The following is a 16,217-nucleotide window of genomic DNA, read 5'->3' as shown; positions in this document are numbered from 1 at the left end:
CCTGTCCAAGGTTAGAACGTTTCTAAGCAGACACTGAGGGGGTCGGACTAAAAACCTTCTTAGAAAATTAATGCCATCTTTCTGAGTCCATATCAGTATCAGCAGACTGTAAAATCCAGAATAATAACTTGATACTGAACTAGAAAAAGCTCTCAGAGCTCCACCAAGCAGCATCAGAGCTCAGAACAAAACCCACAGTTCAAGCACCAATGAACGAGTCCTGATCCGAACTAAAACTAAGCTGGTCTATGAACAAAAACCAGTTTGTCTGACAGATGAGTGCTGTGGTTCTCTGGAGTTTCCTCCTGTAGTCTGACCAGTGATGCTGTCAGCTCCAGGGAACCATCAGCCTGAGCTCAGGGGTTTGATGGAGGGGCCACGGGTGGAGAGGACGGAGCTGCAGATTAATCTGATTCTCTGAGTTGGTGAACGACGAATTATATTTTTTGGTTCGTTGACGGGTTGTCAAGCTAGTCAGGATGGACTGGACCTCTTCCACTGGTGAGTAATGTTACATGTGCGTGTTTTCTGAATTCATTAATGTTCTGCTGGATGGATGGGAAGCTTTGGTGGCCACTGCTCTATGAAGAGGTTCTGCTAGTACTGCTGACGAGACTTTGAGGTTCACGTATCAAACTATGACATAAAGACCTGGCTGATTTAAAGTTTGAGATCTACTGAATATTTTAAAACTGAACTTTCATTTTTAGATTTGAACTTTAGTTTAGTCTTAGTCCTCACTTCATAAAAAAACTGTTTATATACACAAACACTACCGTTCAAAAGTTTGGGGTCACTTGGGGTTATTTTTGAAAGAAAAGCACTGTTGCTAATGTGGTAAATGACTATTCTAGCTGCGAATGTCTGGTTTTTGGTGCAATATCTCCATCGGTGTATAGAGGCCCATTTCCAGCAACAATCACTCCAGTGTTCTAATGGTACAATGTGTTTGCTCATTGCCTCAGAAGGCTAATGGATGATTAGAAAAACCTTGTGCAATCATGTTTCAAATCAGTTTAGCTGGTTAGAGAAGCTATAAAACTGACCTTTGAGCAGGTTGAGTATCTGGAGCGTCACATTTGTGGGGTCGATTAAACGCTCAAAATGGCCAGAAAAAGAGAACTTTGATGTGAAACCCGACAGTCTATTCTTGTTCTTAGAAATGAAGACTATTCCATGCGAGAAATTGCCAAGAAACTGAAGATTTCCTCCAACGGTGTGTACTACTCCCTTCAGAGAGCAACACAAACAGGCTCTAACCAGAGTAGAACGGGAAGTGGGAGACCCCGCTGCACAACTGCCGGAAGATTGGGAAAAAGTGTTATGGACGGACGAATTGAAGTTTGAGTTGTTTGGATCACACAGAAGAACATTTGTGAGACGCAGAACAACTGAAAAGATGCTGGAAGGGTGCCTGACGCCATCTGTCAAGCATGGTGGGGGTAACGTGATGGTCTGGGGTTGTTTTGGTGCTGGTAAGGTGGGGGATTTGTTCAGGGTAAAAGGGATTTTGAATAAGGAAGGCTATCACTGCATTTTGCACCGCCGTGCCATACCCTGTGGACGATGCTTGATTGGAGCTAATTTCAGGACAATGACCCAAAGCACACCTCCAAACTGTGCAAGAACTATTGAGAGAAGAAGCAGGCAGCTGGTATTCTGTCTGTAATGGGAGTGGCCAGCGCAGTCACCAGATCTAAACTCCATTGAGCTGTTGTGGGAGCAGCTTTGACTGTATGAGAAGTGCCCATCCAGCCAATCCAACTTGGATTGGCTGGATGGGCACTAGAGAGAGGCTTCGAGAAGCGTGGGGTGAAATTTCTCCAGATTACCTCAACAAATTAACGGCTAGAATGTCAAAGGTCTGCAATGCTGCAAATGGAGGATTCTTTGACAAAAGCAAAGTTTGAGGGAAAAAATTATTATTTCAAATAAAAATCATTATTTCTAACTTTGTCAAAGTCTTGACTATATTTTCTAATCATTTCACAACTCATGGTGGTAAATAACAGTGTGACTTTTCATGGAAAACACAAAATTGTCTGGGTGACTCCAAACCTTTGAACGGTAGTGTATATAAATATGTAGGGAAAGAAGGAACTCACCCTGCGGAAGCCTCGGGTTCTGAGTACTGTTGCAGTCTTCAATCTCACCAGCAGAGGGCAGCAGATCTCTGTTCTGCAAAACACTTTGGTTTCTACATGAAAATATCTGGACAACGGACACACATGCAGATAAAGTCAACAGACTGAAACATGAACCTTTAATCTTTAGTGCAGTTTAACATTTTTTTTTCTTTACAGGCTCAAAGAAAAACTAACACCAAACAATCTGAATCATGCAGGTCAGAAAAACAGCTACACAACAAATGAACACAATAATAATAATAACCAGTCATATTAATAATAACAGTAATAAATATACACAGTCACACTCACACGAGGTCAGCTGAGATCTGAGTACCAAAAACAAATATCATAAATATAGACAGGTCAGTTTGAATGGCTTCAGTTTGAGGAGGAGGAGGAGGACAAGGAGGAAGAGGAGGAGGAGGAAAGCAGGAGCAGCTCATAGTTTTTATGTCTTCTCACAAAAGTTAAAATAATTATAATCCAAAACTTTGATGTCAGTTTGTAAAACTGTCCAGAGACCCATTTAACTGACCCTTTAGACCATCTGGTTCAGTTGATCTGTTCCTGACCCATCAGGCCATCTGGTTCTGTCGGTCCAGTTCTGAAACTTCAGACCATCTGGTTCTGTTGATCCGTTCCTGACCTTTCAAGGCCATCTGGTTCTGTTGTGGTTCTGAAACTTCAGACCATCTGGTTCTGTCGGCCCGGTTCTGAGAGAAAAGCTGCCTCTAACTCTGAAAGTTCTCCACAGTCTGGATTTCGGAGTCCTCTATGTTGAATCTGGAGTGTAAACATGACTTGTGACTATTGACCCTTCAAAGTTTCTGTATTTTTTCTGTCTTTTACAGACAGGCCGAAGACGTTTTTGCAGAATGATCAGACCTAGAACCTTTTCTGTAACATGACCTTCTGTGTTTTAGTACAGAGCTGTCTTGAACCTCATCTTCCCTTTAGAGCCAGTCTGAGAACTGATCAGGTAGAACATAAAATACCGAGAGGGAGCCGGACAGGAACCCGAACCACGTTCAGTGTTAAAGACTACAGAGACCATGATGAGGGTAACGTGACCCGGGGAGGTAGCCCAGCTAGCATTAGCATCATCTGTTGGCAAAGTGCTGTCTGAAGAATCGAGTCAATGGTATCGATGGTTTGCTTTAAATTGATGACTGAAAATTATATTTGTCTTGTTGTGCTTCATTTTCAGTGTGAACAAACCCGACTGCACGTACCCATGAAGGAAGTGTAACAGGAAGGTAAATCAACTGAACGCGTTTGTAGGTATTTTATGAGTTGATCACCACGTCGCTCGCTGCTGCTGACCTGCGACAGTTTTTACAGCTGATAATGTCAATAATCAGGAACAGAGTCAGATCAGCTTTATGGCTCCTTTCATCAAGCCAAACAAGTGAAATTATATGTAAGTTTCGGAAGTGCGGAGTAAAATACGTAATGTTGTCTACTGTGAATATACATTACGGGGGGGTAAGAGGTATCTACTGATGATGTCCCTAACTTTGAGCTGTCCCTCTCTGATCGGGAGGAACTGTCAAACATTGGTTAAAAAAACAAAGCAGGTACTGGAGAGCGCAGCACTGAGGTGATGGGCGTCCATGGCGTCTTCTTGCTCTTGTCTCATGTTTAACACGGTTTAAAGCTCAGAAACAGGTCTGGAGCTTTCTGTTCAAGGACCTTTGACTGGGGATTATTTTCACAAGTCTGAACTTTTGTACTTCGGTGTACTCAGACTTTTTGTTAGTTTTATAATGTCTTAAAATACCTCCATTGGTCACATGACCCTTGTCATTCTTTAACAGACTCAACAACCAGCACAAGGGGGGGGGGGGGGGGGGGGGGGGGGGGGGGGGGGATTAAACTGCTGCACCTGACCAGGACTCCAGATCATCTGGAGCAATGAATTTCTCACCAATAGAGAACCATCAGTTTGATCTGTCAGGACACAGTTTATAGTTGTACCAACAAGGAGGAAGTCAGTGTTCACAAAGTCGTACCGAGCAGGACGTCCACCTGCAGGGGGGCGGGGAGCATTTTAATGGACTGACCGTGGGAACAACAGGGGACACTTTAGATAGTGGTACCAACATCCAAATCCAATCAGTGACTTCACTTCCCCTGGTCTCTGAGAGAGTGTTCATCTCCAACATCACTGAGAGCTAACCCTTAATGCAGCTAACATGCTAACACATGCTAACAGGTGTAAGATTATCCCTAGTCCAAAATCCAGTTGAAGTGTCAGCATTAAGGCTGGCTGTAGGCCAGTCTAATCTGTTTGTGTGTTGGTTAACTGTAGTCCAGTGTGAGACAGTAGCATGTTGGCTAGCTGTCTGAAGTCTAAGGTGGGTCAGGATACCACTAGTGGCTTTAGCTAGTCAATGGCATGCGATCTAACTGCTGGAGCAGGAAAAGGGTAGTATTAGCAGGATGACCCGTGTTGGTTAGCATGTTAGCTGGCTGTAGGGGTTGGGTCAGGGTAGTATTAGTATTAACCTGTCAGTTAGCATGTTATGCTGTTAGCAGAGCAACAGCAGTTCGTCATCGCTGCTCTCCGTCTTGCCCGTGGCCTCCAGACAAGCGTCAGGGATCTGAGCCGTGTGGACCATCCCGCAGTGTTCACAGGGGCCATCCCGTCCTCCTCGACAACTGTTTCCGTGGTGATGGCGGGAGGCATGGCCTGTGGTGCAGGAGGGGTGTTGCTCCAGCAGCGGCTCTCGGATGTCACTGACGGAGGAGGAGGAGTCCGAGTCGGAGACTGGGATCAGGAGCTCCACGTCCTCTTCTTCTTCTCTGCTTCCTCGTCGCTCATTTGCCTCAGCCCCGCCTCTTCCTGTCTCCAGCTGGTGGAGTGGACTGTGATTTGTCCAGGTCTGGTCCTGCTGGTTCTGGCTGGTTCTGGTCAGGTTCCTGGCAAGGCGGTGCAGGTTCTGGGCCAGTCGCTGCAGGGCGGAGGTGGGTGGAGCCTGGAGCTCTGTGGCGTCATTGTGACAAGCTGTGTCTGGACTGGAGGTTACCACAGCAACCGGGCCAGAGGGGGGCGGGGCCTCCCTGGGCCTGTCACGGCCGGGCAGCGAGGTCAAGGAGGCCGCTGAAGTAGTCACCGATACCACTGCTTCCACAGCAGTGGACAGCGGAGTTTTTTGGGGGAGGGGGGCAACAGACCCGCCCACTGCACCTACGCCACGTTCTCTCCCTCGCTCACCCTCCGTGTCAGTGTCATCTGAGTCCGGAGACAGTAGGTCTGAACCAGAACTTCCAGTGCTCCCGGTGCCGGCGCTGTCCTCCAGGTCGGCAGAGACCAGAGCCAAAGAACCCGATCGCCGGGACCTCGAGAAGGTGAAAAGACGGCGCCACAGGTTGCTATGACGACCAGAGGAGGGAAGTCTGAGGGAGGTGAATCCAAGCTGAGAGCGTACAGCCAGACGGAGGTTTTCCAGGACTGACGCCTGGGGACACAGTAGAACAGAAAATAAAGTCAAATCAGACAAGGTTTGAGTCCGGACCTCGGTACTTCTGTACCCAGACTTTTGTTTTTATCTTTAAAAGACTCAAGAAACAGCACGAAGGGGGACTATTTAAACTGGTGCACCTGACCAAGACTCCACCGTGTCACAGTTCAGAATGTTCTGAATCAGAGTTCAATGTTCCCATCAGAAGGAGACCATCGGTTTCTGCCGAGACAGTTTACAGTCGTACCAACTAGGAGGAAGTCACACTCGAGGTTTCTTCTTGAAACTGTCAGAACGCTCAGCGAGGTGATGAACTCTTCCTGTTTCCATGTGCAGATTTTCTAACTGGAAGCTGGTGAAACTGATCATACTGAACGTGTGTCACTTTTACAAATTATACAAGTCTGATAACAACACGTCAGCACGGCGGGACCTCGCTCCCACTATGAGACCTGAATGGCCTGCAGTGAATGCTGCGTTCAAGTGACATCAGCATAATCAGAAAAACTCTCATGCCAGAAAACAACTCGTTAACTCGGTCATAATTTTGTTAGTAGCTGACTTGAATTAATATTTACTGTATTTTTCGACATGTTACACATAAAAAATAGAAACATGAACTTAAAAAGGCCCGAAAGAACAACTAGCAAACGAGGGAACGGGGGAACTTACGCTACACTGTTACTCTGTTACACTTACGAAAACAGAGTTTCCGAAGAAGACTGTTCGCTGGTTATTCGTAACAAATGTTCCAAGCGAGTTCCACGAGGAGCGAGAAATAGCACGAGTTTTAATACTTCAAACCTGGTCAGCCACCTGAAACATGACCGTCGCTTCGATGGAGTTTGGAAAGCGTATGAGGACGCCCGATTTAATCATGGGCATGAAGCCGCTTGACTTACTATGGAGTGCACTGTTTCAGTTCGTTTCCACAACAAGTCCGACTTGTGTCAGTACATTACGCACTGCGCATTATTTTTTATCGTCACTGAGGAATGCACTTTTTCAGTTCGTTTAATAGAAATGTTTGAATCTAACTTGTGTCAGTGCATTCATTTTCTATATATATTTATTTTTTGTAAACTCCTGGGATGCACTTTCTCAGTTTGTAATCCTGATGCATGTGTTTGCATCAGTTCAAGAGGCCTTTATTTTTATATCAGTGAGTGATGCACCTTATTTAAATTGATGTGCGACATCAAATAGGTTTGTTTGATAGCTTTAAGAACATGTTTGAGGGACTTGGCAAGTCTTCATTTAAAGAGTCAAAGCTGTTATTGATGTCATGATCTCAGGTATGTGTGTGTTATCGGTATCGGCCTACCGATACCCTACAGTTCCATGCCAACGAGCAACAACAATCTACTGAAGAATATTTCAGGAATATCAGCTGTAACGTGACTGTTTCAGTGATCAGGAATTAAACCCCCAGATGTTTTGACAGACGGACAGTGTATTGGTACCTGGCTCCCAGAGCACACTGGGAAATCCTCCACAGGTGGGATCAGTCCCTGAGCAATCAGCTGTCCGTACGAGGGCGGAGCTTCCCTCCTCAGTAGCTCTGCCTCCACTCTGGACAGCTGTGTTTCAAATGACCTGTAACAACCAATCACACGGCTCATACGAACAAATCCCAGCTCATAATGAGAACAGCGACCAATCAGAGGCTGTGGGGGCGACACAGGCGTCCCTCTGTCCTCACCTGCGTTCGAACATGCGAAGGGAGTACAGTTTGCAGGTGCAGCCGAGGGCAATGACCAATAGGAGGCCGCAGATGAGGCTGCCAATGACGGCGGCGGTGATGACTCTGGTGGGGACGATGACGGGACAGCTTTCCTCGTCGCTGCCATCACCACAGTCGTCTTGAGCATCACACACCCACGACTCAAACACACAGCGGTTATTCTGCAGGAAGGTCAGAGGTCAAACAGTTAGAAATGTTCCTTCTGTCGTCTGAAGTCCATTAATGGAGACTTCGGTTTCATTCACACCGCACGAACAACAGATTGAATTCTGTGCAGAGTTCTTCATCAAACATTCGTCTGCATGTCAGCTCCTGAAGGTCATCAAGCCTACCTTCACTGATAATCAATAATCATTTCTGCTGACGTAGTCGATGGAATACTTTTGTGTCTGTACTTGGGGAATAAGTTTACCTGTGATTACAGTTACCTGCTTTAGATCAGAGGTTTTCAAACTTATTTCTTAAAGGTGACGCCAAAATACCATTTAATCATTAATTAAAACATTGCGTCTCTTGTGATTGGCCAGCAGCAAACCAAGGCAGACGAGGCTCCGACGGTTCGTCCATATTTATTTCTGACTCGACAGTTTTACAGCTGCGTTAACACAAGTTATTGTGTCCCAGAGCAAAGGGACACATTCTGTATCTGTGGTTTAGCAGCTGATGGTTTGATGTCAACACCCCGAGCGGTTAACGACACCATGACAACGATGGCGACCGCAGAGAAACCAGCCACATTAAAACCACGTTCATCTGGAGACCGGTCAGGTTAGTGATCTCCAGCTGCTCTGAATATGAACAGAACAGTTCATTGATCAACAGAAGACTGATTTTAAAGTTCCACTTCATAACGTGTTGTAGTGACTGAGGTCCTCAACTCCACCTGTCCAAGGTTAGAAGCAGACACTGAGGGGGTCGGACTAAAAACCTTCTTAGAAAATTAAAGTCATCTTTCTGAGTCCATATCAGTATCAGCAGACTGAAAAATCCAGAATAATAACTAGATACTGAACTAGAAAAAGCTCTCAGAGCTCCACCAAGCAGCATCAGAGCTCAGTACAAAACCCCACAGTTCAAGCACCAATGAACGAGTCCTGATCTGAACTCAGCTGGTGGATGAACAGAAACCAGTTTGTCTGACAGAACTTGCATCACAGGTGTTCTCTGGGACACCTCTGGGAAAGTGACGGTTTCCTTAACTCTATAATAAAAACCCCACACCTGGCAGTTTGTGTACTGGATGCCTAATAAAAGGCCTTGTCGTATTTAATATCTAACTTTAACTGATAAAAACTGGATCCGCCCCTGAAGCATAAACATACAAACAGCCAATAGAAATGCTTTTTTCCAATAAATGACATGACAAAAGGCTAAGGGCAACAACTCTGGACCAAAGGCAGAGTTCTCTTGTATATACTTTAAAAGATGTATTTAATTATGTCAAATATTTACTTTGACATCAAAGTTAAAGTCTATGTTTTGTTCTTAAATAGATTTTGAAAATGGAAAATGTATGTTAATACATTATTATGTTTATCTACACTGGTTATTTACTTTGAGTAGTGATTTGTTCGCAATAAATAGTTATTCATAAATCTTTGTTTGACTAGTTTATCACTGAAGCCACCACCACGAGTAAAAACTTTACTTGGGAGACACTCGACGGTTATTAGTTTACCAGCTGATGGGTTTCTGGTACCTTGCAGTGGAAGTTCCCTGGCTGGCAGAAGAAGCAGTTCTTCTCATCAGAACCATTGGGGCAGCGGTTCTGGTAGTTGCAGCGGTCCGATCGAGGGTAACAGGCTCCGTTTCTGGAACAGGGGAACTCGTCCTCCTGGCATGAAGAACAGTTCAGCTCGTCCCGACCGTTGGGACAGTGCCAATAACCATCACAGCGCTGCTGTTCAGTGTAACAGCCCCAGTTTCCCCCACAGGGAACCTCCCATGGTAGGCAGAAGCCGTCCACCTTCAGAACAAAGACTCAATTTAAACAGACCTGTCCACCATGAAAACAAGCAGACAAAACTTAAACTGTTAAACAAGTTAAATCAAGTTAAACACACCTGGTATGTGACGTTGAACCCTCTGGCAGCATTGATCTTGTCAGCGTAGAAGTGAACTCGGAGCTGACCGGATGATGAAACCACAGTGACTGGTGCTCTGGAGTCGAAGGCGGTCAGCACCCTGAGGAGACGGCGAGGGTTCTCCTCCAGGCCGTCGTAGACCTTCACGTAGTCTCCATAACCGGTCCCATCGAGTTTAAAGTCCGTAAACCTCAGGATGACCTGCAGGAAGGGGAAGGAATGGGGGGAAGGAGGAGATTGAGATTCACCTCTCAGCCTCTGCCACCTCTTCTGTTTGTGCTGAGAACGGAGGTCAGACGTTACCTTCCTGTGGTCTCCGGTGTCAATCAGCCACGTGCAGTTACTTCCTGGAGGGTAAAAGTCGGGGTAGTTTGGAGAGCTGAAAGAGCCGTAGAAGTTCTTCAACCATTCTCCGCAAGTGGGAACATCACAGTCGATCTCATCGCCAAGGTCCTGTAAAGAAGAGCAGTTGAAAAGATCAGCAGTGTAAGTCACCAGGTGTGATGAGACTCTGGACACCGTGGGGCTGCTTTGGTTGACACCCAAAGTCAATGTCTCATGGAGGTCAGGGACAGTACTTGTGGTCTGGCACATCAGGGTGGCAGTTCACATTTCTAAAGTGAGGGCACTGAAGAGTCAGGGTATCAGACTGATCAGTCTACCTGGGAAAGGTAATGTCAGGCTGCTGAAAGGAGACTCTGTCTGATGTGGATTCTCTCCTCGTCTTGGAACAGTGGACCAGCTACTTCCCCTTGTGGGAATACGGGAAGGGTCATAAGAGATTGTCCATCCAGCCTACATGTGTTTGTGGATCAAAGTGTGGGGGAGACATAGACACACTGGAATAGTTTGGAACAAAGAATGAAGGGATGAGTATTTGGAAGTAGTTCTACATGGGTCCAGCACTTCCAGGATTGATATATAGAAGTTTAAGTATCTTGGGGTCTTGATCATCAGTGAGGGTAAGGCAGAGTGTGAGACTAACAGAAAGAATAGCAATGGGAGGGCTGTACTGGACTGTGGTAGTTCAGAGGGGGAAGGTCTGAATTCACCAGTGGTCCTCAGCTGTGGTCCTGGTCTCTGGGTAGTGACTAAAAGAATGAGATGGTGGATCCAAGCAGATGAAATGAGTTTCCTTAGCAGGGTATCTGGACTCAGCCTGGAGACAGAGTGAGGAGCTCAGATGAGAACCACTGCTCCATGTTGAAAGGAGTTGGATGAGGTGAGTCAACATCTGATCAGGATCCTCCTGGACTCCCTGTGGAGGAGGAGACCCAGGGGCAGACCAGAAAACACTGATGGGATCATCTATCCCATCAGGTGTAGAACACCTCGGGATCCTCCAGGAGGAACTGGAAAGGTCGTATGGGCTACTTGGCTGCTGCCACCATGACAGACAGATGTAGGTGTCACAGAATGGTCCAAACCCCCATTTGATCTAAGTTCAGTGGAAAAATCAATAAATAAATGCAAATGATATGTTTGTTTTCGCTAACAGTGCGTCAGATCGATGCAACATTTTTTCTACTGGCAGGTCGGGCAGCTGCAACAAATCACCTGCACCCGCCGTAGCGTGACCAATCACCATCTGAGGACCGTCCCAAAGCTCCTATTTCTGCTCCGAGGAGCGAGACGGGGTCTAGGAGGAGCCATGAGCGAGGATACAAGAGTGCATCCTTCCCGGAAGTCTTTCAACTGAACAGTATGAAGGCTCCGCCCCCACAGCGGGCACGTTTGAACGAGGTGGAGAAACTGTTTAAGTGTAAATATCCTGCAGTGAACGGCTGAAATTCAGATGATCCCAACTGAACGTTACGTTCTCCAAAGAGCGATAATACAAGAACATGAGGATCCGTCATGTTTCATCCACAGCCTGTTTAGTTCTGTTATAAATGTCACTAACTGCCTCGGAGCATGTGTGGAACATGTTTGATCATATAGACGACAGCTCTTCATGTGTCGGAAACTTACACATTACGATTTCAAGCCTTTGTGAATATAACGGTAAACGCAGCAGATCATCAGAAACGAGGAAAGGACGTCTCAGTTCTCCTAACACATATTTCCTCGTTTCTTCTCTCTTTGCGGTTTCTTTGTGTCTCAAGTGAGATGTGAGGGAAACATAGGTACCATTTAAGAGATTTGGGATGTACCCCATGTGTGACCATGTGTACCAGTGACGGCTCAGCAACAACACATCAGCTGTTAGAGCCCATCAACCAATAATTTAAAGTCATTTTAAAGCAGATACTGAAAGTTGTTTCCAGCTGTGAAGCTGTGCTACCTGTCAGGGATTCTTGATGACCTTCTGCTCTATTGGCAGCTGTTCTACTTTACAAAGTTTTATTGTTACATGGGACACGACCAACGTATGTAGTCTGTCGTCGTGCGTTTTCTGATCTCAGACTGTGACTTAATACTTACAGTCTACTAATTTTATTACTGATTCTTCATTTGTTCCTACAAAAAAAGAAAAGACAACCGTCTGTCACAAGCCGCCAACAAAACAAGGACAACTTCATCCACAGGCCTTAGTGACGCTGTAACTAGGTCATGTTTGGTGGCTGAACTGGTTCACTACCTGGCAGTCGATGCTGCCATCGCAGCGCAGGCTGTGCGGCAGGCAGGTGTAGATTCGGGTGTACCGGGATAGGCAGGGGAACTGGTTCAGGCTGCAGGGTTGGAAGGAGAAGGGCGAGTCCACACACAGCTCCTCGTCTGAATTGTCACCACACTCGTCCATGGAGTTACAGCGCCACCAGTCTGGGATGCACTTCCCATTAGAGCAGTGGAACTGGTCCACGTCACAGCTGGACGCCTCTGGCTTACCTGCAACAACAGAGCACGACTGATTAATAACCGTCAGCCATCTGGAACTTCAGTCTTTTCAAGTTTCATGGATCAGCTGAGAGGATTAACATCAACCCCTGATCCAGATTTATGTCATCCTGCCAGCGTTGTTTGCTCTGTAAACAACTGTTACGTAACAGCCAGTGGAGGTGCTGGCTGCCAGCTCTGCTGATCAAAGGCGGGGGGGGGGTCTGTTTACAGACTGAGAGGTCTGCAGGTCCTGCATCCTCACCAGCGATATAGGACAGTCTGAAGCCTTTTCCTGTCAGACTGTCATCAGAGTGGAAATGGATCCAAACGTGGTCCTGTGACGAGATGTAGGGTGGAGGCAGGGAGGAACCACAAACCCGCAGCCCATCCAGGCTCCTGTAGCTGCTGATAGACATCCAGTCTGAGGAACAACGGTGGGAACCCTGGAGGTCGAAGTCCTGGAAACTATGAGAGAAGAGGAAATGATTTCAGTCAAAGTGACTTTCTGTCTGAACTCTGTTACCTCTCTGCTGGCTGGTTCAGAAAGTTATTCTCTAAGAAGATCAGAACTGAATCTCAGCACGGCCTGACTGAATGTTTTCAAATGACACAGCCCTGTTTATTGATCATGTATGAATTCACAGTTCGTTCTGGTGCTTTAACAGTGGACACAGCCTGTCTGTTACCTGATGGTGATGGTGTCTCCAGCTCGGGCTCTGATATTCCAGCTGCAGTTCAGTCTGGATGGATACTGAAAGGGCCACCCGGGGCTGGTGATGATGCCGCTGGATGCCCGCAGGAGCTCTGCCACGTCGCCACAGGCTGGACAGAGTGGAGACGGGGAGACGGGGAGACGGGGAGACAGGGAGACAGGGAAAGAGACAGACAGGCAGACAGACAGTCGGTTAGATTCACACTGCAGACCTTCAGCTCGTCCTGGCGATCGTGTTCGATGTGACACCAGTGTGGTTGTGGCCTCACCATTAGAAATCCCCGACACGTAGACATTGTCATTCCTCTGAGATGCAGCAATGCATCCTGGGAAAGACACAGACACAGTTAACAGGAAGCTGCAGACGTTTGCATCGCTGATACTGCTCAGAATGAAGCAGCGTGAGAACAAATGAACAGGATGTTTTCTCTGTTTCTTCAGCCTGGTCACCTCCTCTAACATCAGAGGAAACAACGAGTCTTTATTATCTCTACTGTCAGTTTGACTGGATATTCCACTGACTGCTGACTCCTTGTTTCTCTTAACCAGCCAGTGGGGGCCGCGAGTGATCAGCTGCTTCAGTTTGGAGTCTTATTTCCACTGGGGACAACAGTAGGGGGTCATGGATCTAGACTGCAAACACTGTATCATCGTACAAGACATACGACTTGTATATTATTTCTACATAAACAACATTTTTTAAAGCTCAAGAGAACGAGAGAGGACGGACATCAGAGAAGAGTGAGAACATTTTCACATCTAACTAGTGAATTACTTTGACCGGACATTATGATTGGAGAGATTTAAATATTCGAACTTTAACAAAACAAAAAGCAGTGATTACTGGACAACAGAAACTCTGACCCCCGCCCATCGTGCCGTACATTCAGTGCAGAACGGAACCGGAGCTAATAACACAGTCGAATATTATTTGCCACGACTGAACAATTGATTTTTTTTCAATTCAAACATAAAATTGAATTTTGGTTGGCAGCCCTGCGCTGAAGCTGTTTCTGTCTGTGTGATAACGTCAGAATCGTACGACAGGACAGAGGAAGAATCATAAGAACTCGAGATGCTAGCATGCATGTAGCCTGTGTGATTACATCACAGGCCTTTGGGATTGTTTCTGTCCACATTTGCACACCTGGCAGAGGCTCGTCCAGTAAAATATATACAATATTCATGTTGTTAAGCTTCAGGGAGACTGAGCTGAGTGCAGCTACATCACGTTTTAATGAGTCATCAGAAACTGCACACTGATAACGAGACATGTCATCTGATTCAGCCGAGCAGGTGATCGACTGATCTATCGATGATATGTTCCCACTGTCGTAATTAATCCCAGCAGATCATCACAACGATGGGTAGAGTTGGAATGTAATGATAAATTGATGTATGTGAGATTAAAAGACCAACTCTGCTCTGTATCCTCCTCTCCTGTTAGCTTCATACACTCCCAAACACAGACTCGCTTCAATTCTTCCACAACGTCCCCAACCATCATAAAATCTGCTGCTAATGCCTCAAACCTCTGTTTACGTGAGCAGGCCTGGTGTGCACCAATAGGAACAGTAGTGTTAGTAACTAATGTGATTTCCCGGTTACTCCTACTTCATGATTCTGTTGACACAGAAAGTAGATGATGATTTTAGTTTGATAAAATATATCTTATTTAATAATGTGCACCAGAAAGAAAAGACTGAAGTTAGTTCACAGAATGTAATCTCAATATGAATCACACCATTGTTCAGGCCCACAGCTCACATTTAACTGTAAGAATTAAGCTTTACACTAAAATTCATTAAATGAACCCAAGTCAAAACTTAAATTGTTTACATCCAATTACCTCTGATATTTTCCAACTGACAAATTCTTAAAATCAGACTGACATCAGAATATTGGCCTCACAAGAAAAAAATATTGTCTCGTATGAAAACATAAAACAATAAAAATCAGAAATACAGAAAAGAACTGATAGGTTCACACGTCTTTTGAAGTTGCAACTTGAGAAACATGTAAAAATTCTTGTTTATGTTGCAGCAGAAAAATCATTTTGCTCATCCAGATGGTTTAAAGAGTCTGTAAAAACCTTCAGAACAGGAAGTGATGTTAAACAACCGGACGTTAGCCAAACCATCTGCTTTTCACTTTTAACTATGCACACTACTAATCAACAGGATCATTAGCCAGCCTGAAGACGTCACATCAGTCTGGATTAGCTCAGACACATCAGGGTTACATTTCTACGGGCTGGTCCTGAGTCAGTGGACTCACCTGACAGTATGAGCAGATAGACAACCCATGCTGAGCGGCTCTGCCTGCAGCCTGATCTGAGGGCCATAATACCCCTCAAGTCTCCACCAGCTGCAGTTATTGTGATGATAGTGATGATGAAGGTCAGCACACAGCTGGAGGAGCTGACAGCTGCATGTCACCCACAAACAGTGAAATCTGCCCGGAAACAGCTGCCAGATCACAGCACACAAAGACCACAGTTCTGTGGTACCGAATTACCTGTTAGCTTAGCACATGCTACATCCACAATCATGAAAATATTATAAATATACAAGCTATTGTATCTGTATATAAGCTACTTGCTAACTAAGCTAACAGTCAGAGCTAACCTGCCTTCACATCATAAAGCGGAACAAAGAGACCAGACTCCAGTTAGCTCCGGCTAACAGTTAACGTTATTAGCTTCGAAAAGAAGTAAACCATTAAACATACATTTTACCAGTTACAACCTCTGCTGCCTAAGTACAGCGACACATAACGGAACCAAGCCGGGATGTGTTAAAATACGAGCACAGCCACAACAGCAGCTAACTGGACAACATAAAGAGGAGCTATAGCTACAGCTAATCCTCTCGAAATAAATTAGCCAAAGGCTAACAGTCTCCTCCAGCGGAACACTGCTAAGGAGGCTAACATCTATAGCACTGGCCGGTTAGCTGGAACATGCTAACGGGGCTTCGCGGCTAGCTAGCTCGTCCTCCCCAACAAGGTCCTCGTGAGAACATGAAGCCCGGAACCGGACAGCTAACACGGGTTGATTAGAACTAACCCGAGTAACTAACATAAACAGGTAAGAGGTTAGAGGCGCGAGAGTCGCTACGCGTGTCGTCCTGACGACATCTTCCCAGTCTGTGTTAGCTGCTAGCGCTTAGCTTCAGTGTCGAACTGAACAACAACAGTCCGCAGGAAGCAGCGACCCGTGTTTGTGTGTGTATGTGTTGATCAGAAGGTAAGCTCCGCCCCCAG

At 45.9% G+C, this 16,217-nt stretch overlaps 1 protein-coding gene across 1 annotated transcript; it reads right to left on the bottom strand.

Annotated features, from left to right (window-relative positions):
* Window positions 1–2,246: 2,246 nt before the first annotated feature.
* On the bottom strand, window positions 2,247–16,149 carry lrp12 (low density lipoprotein receptor-related protein 12). Its single transcript, XM_041956075.1, has 11 exons — window positions 15,231–16,149; window positions 13,223–13,279; window positions 12,928–13,063; window positions 12,504–12,706; window positions 12,003–12,250; window positions 9,725–9,874; window positions 9,401–9,622; window positions 9,037–9,303; window positions 7,296–7,498; window positions 7,057–7,189; window positions 2,247–5,590 (listed from the first exon to the last, which is right to left on the bottom strand). The coding sequence occupies exons 1-11, from the start codon at window positions 15,295–15,297 to the stop codon at window positions 4,661–4,663; spliced, it is 2,616 nt and encodes an 871-aa protein (XP_041812009.1). The 5' UTR covers window positions 15,298–16,149; the 3' UTR covers window positions 2,247–4,660.
* Window positions 16,150–16,217: the final 68 nt, after the last annotated feature.

The sequence above is a fragment of the Chelmon rostratus genome, chromosome 16, assembly GCF_017976325.1.
Source record: "Chelmon rostratus isolate fCheRos1 chromosome 16, fCheRos1.pri, whole genome shotgun sequence".
Classification (NCBI taxonomy): Eukaryota; Metazoa; Chordata; class Actinopteri; order Chaetodontiformes; family Chaetodontidae; genus Chelmon; species Chelmon rostratus.
The sequence above is the reverse complement of the archived record's forward strand: the minus strand, read 5'-3'. Positions and strand labels throughout refer to the sequence as shown.

Coding starts and splice junctions, on each gene's coding strand:
- lrp12 (XM_041956075.1), bottom strand. CDS start 15,297: ATGGCCCTCAGATCAGGCTGCAGGCAGAGCCGCTCAGCATGGGTTGTC. Junction 13,280..15,230: donor CTATCTGCTCATACTGTCAG/GTGAGTCCACTG, acceptor TGTCTTTCCCAG/GATGCATTGCTGCATCTCAG. Junction 9,875..12,002: donor ATGGCAGCATCGACTGCCAG/GTAGTGAACCAG, acceptor TCTTCTTTACAG/GACCTTGGCGATGAGATCGA.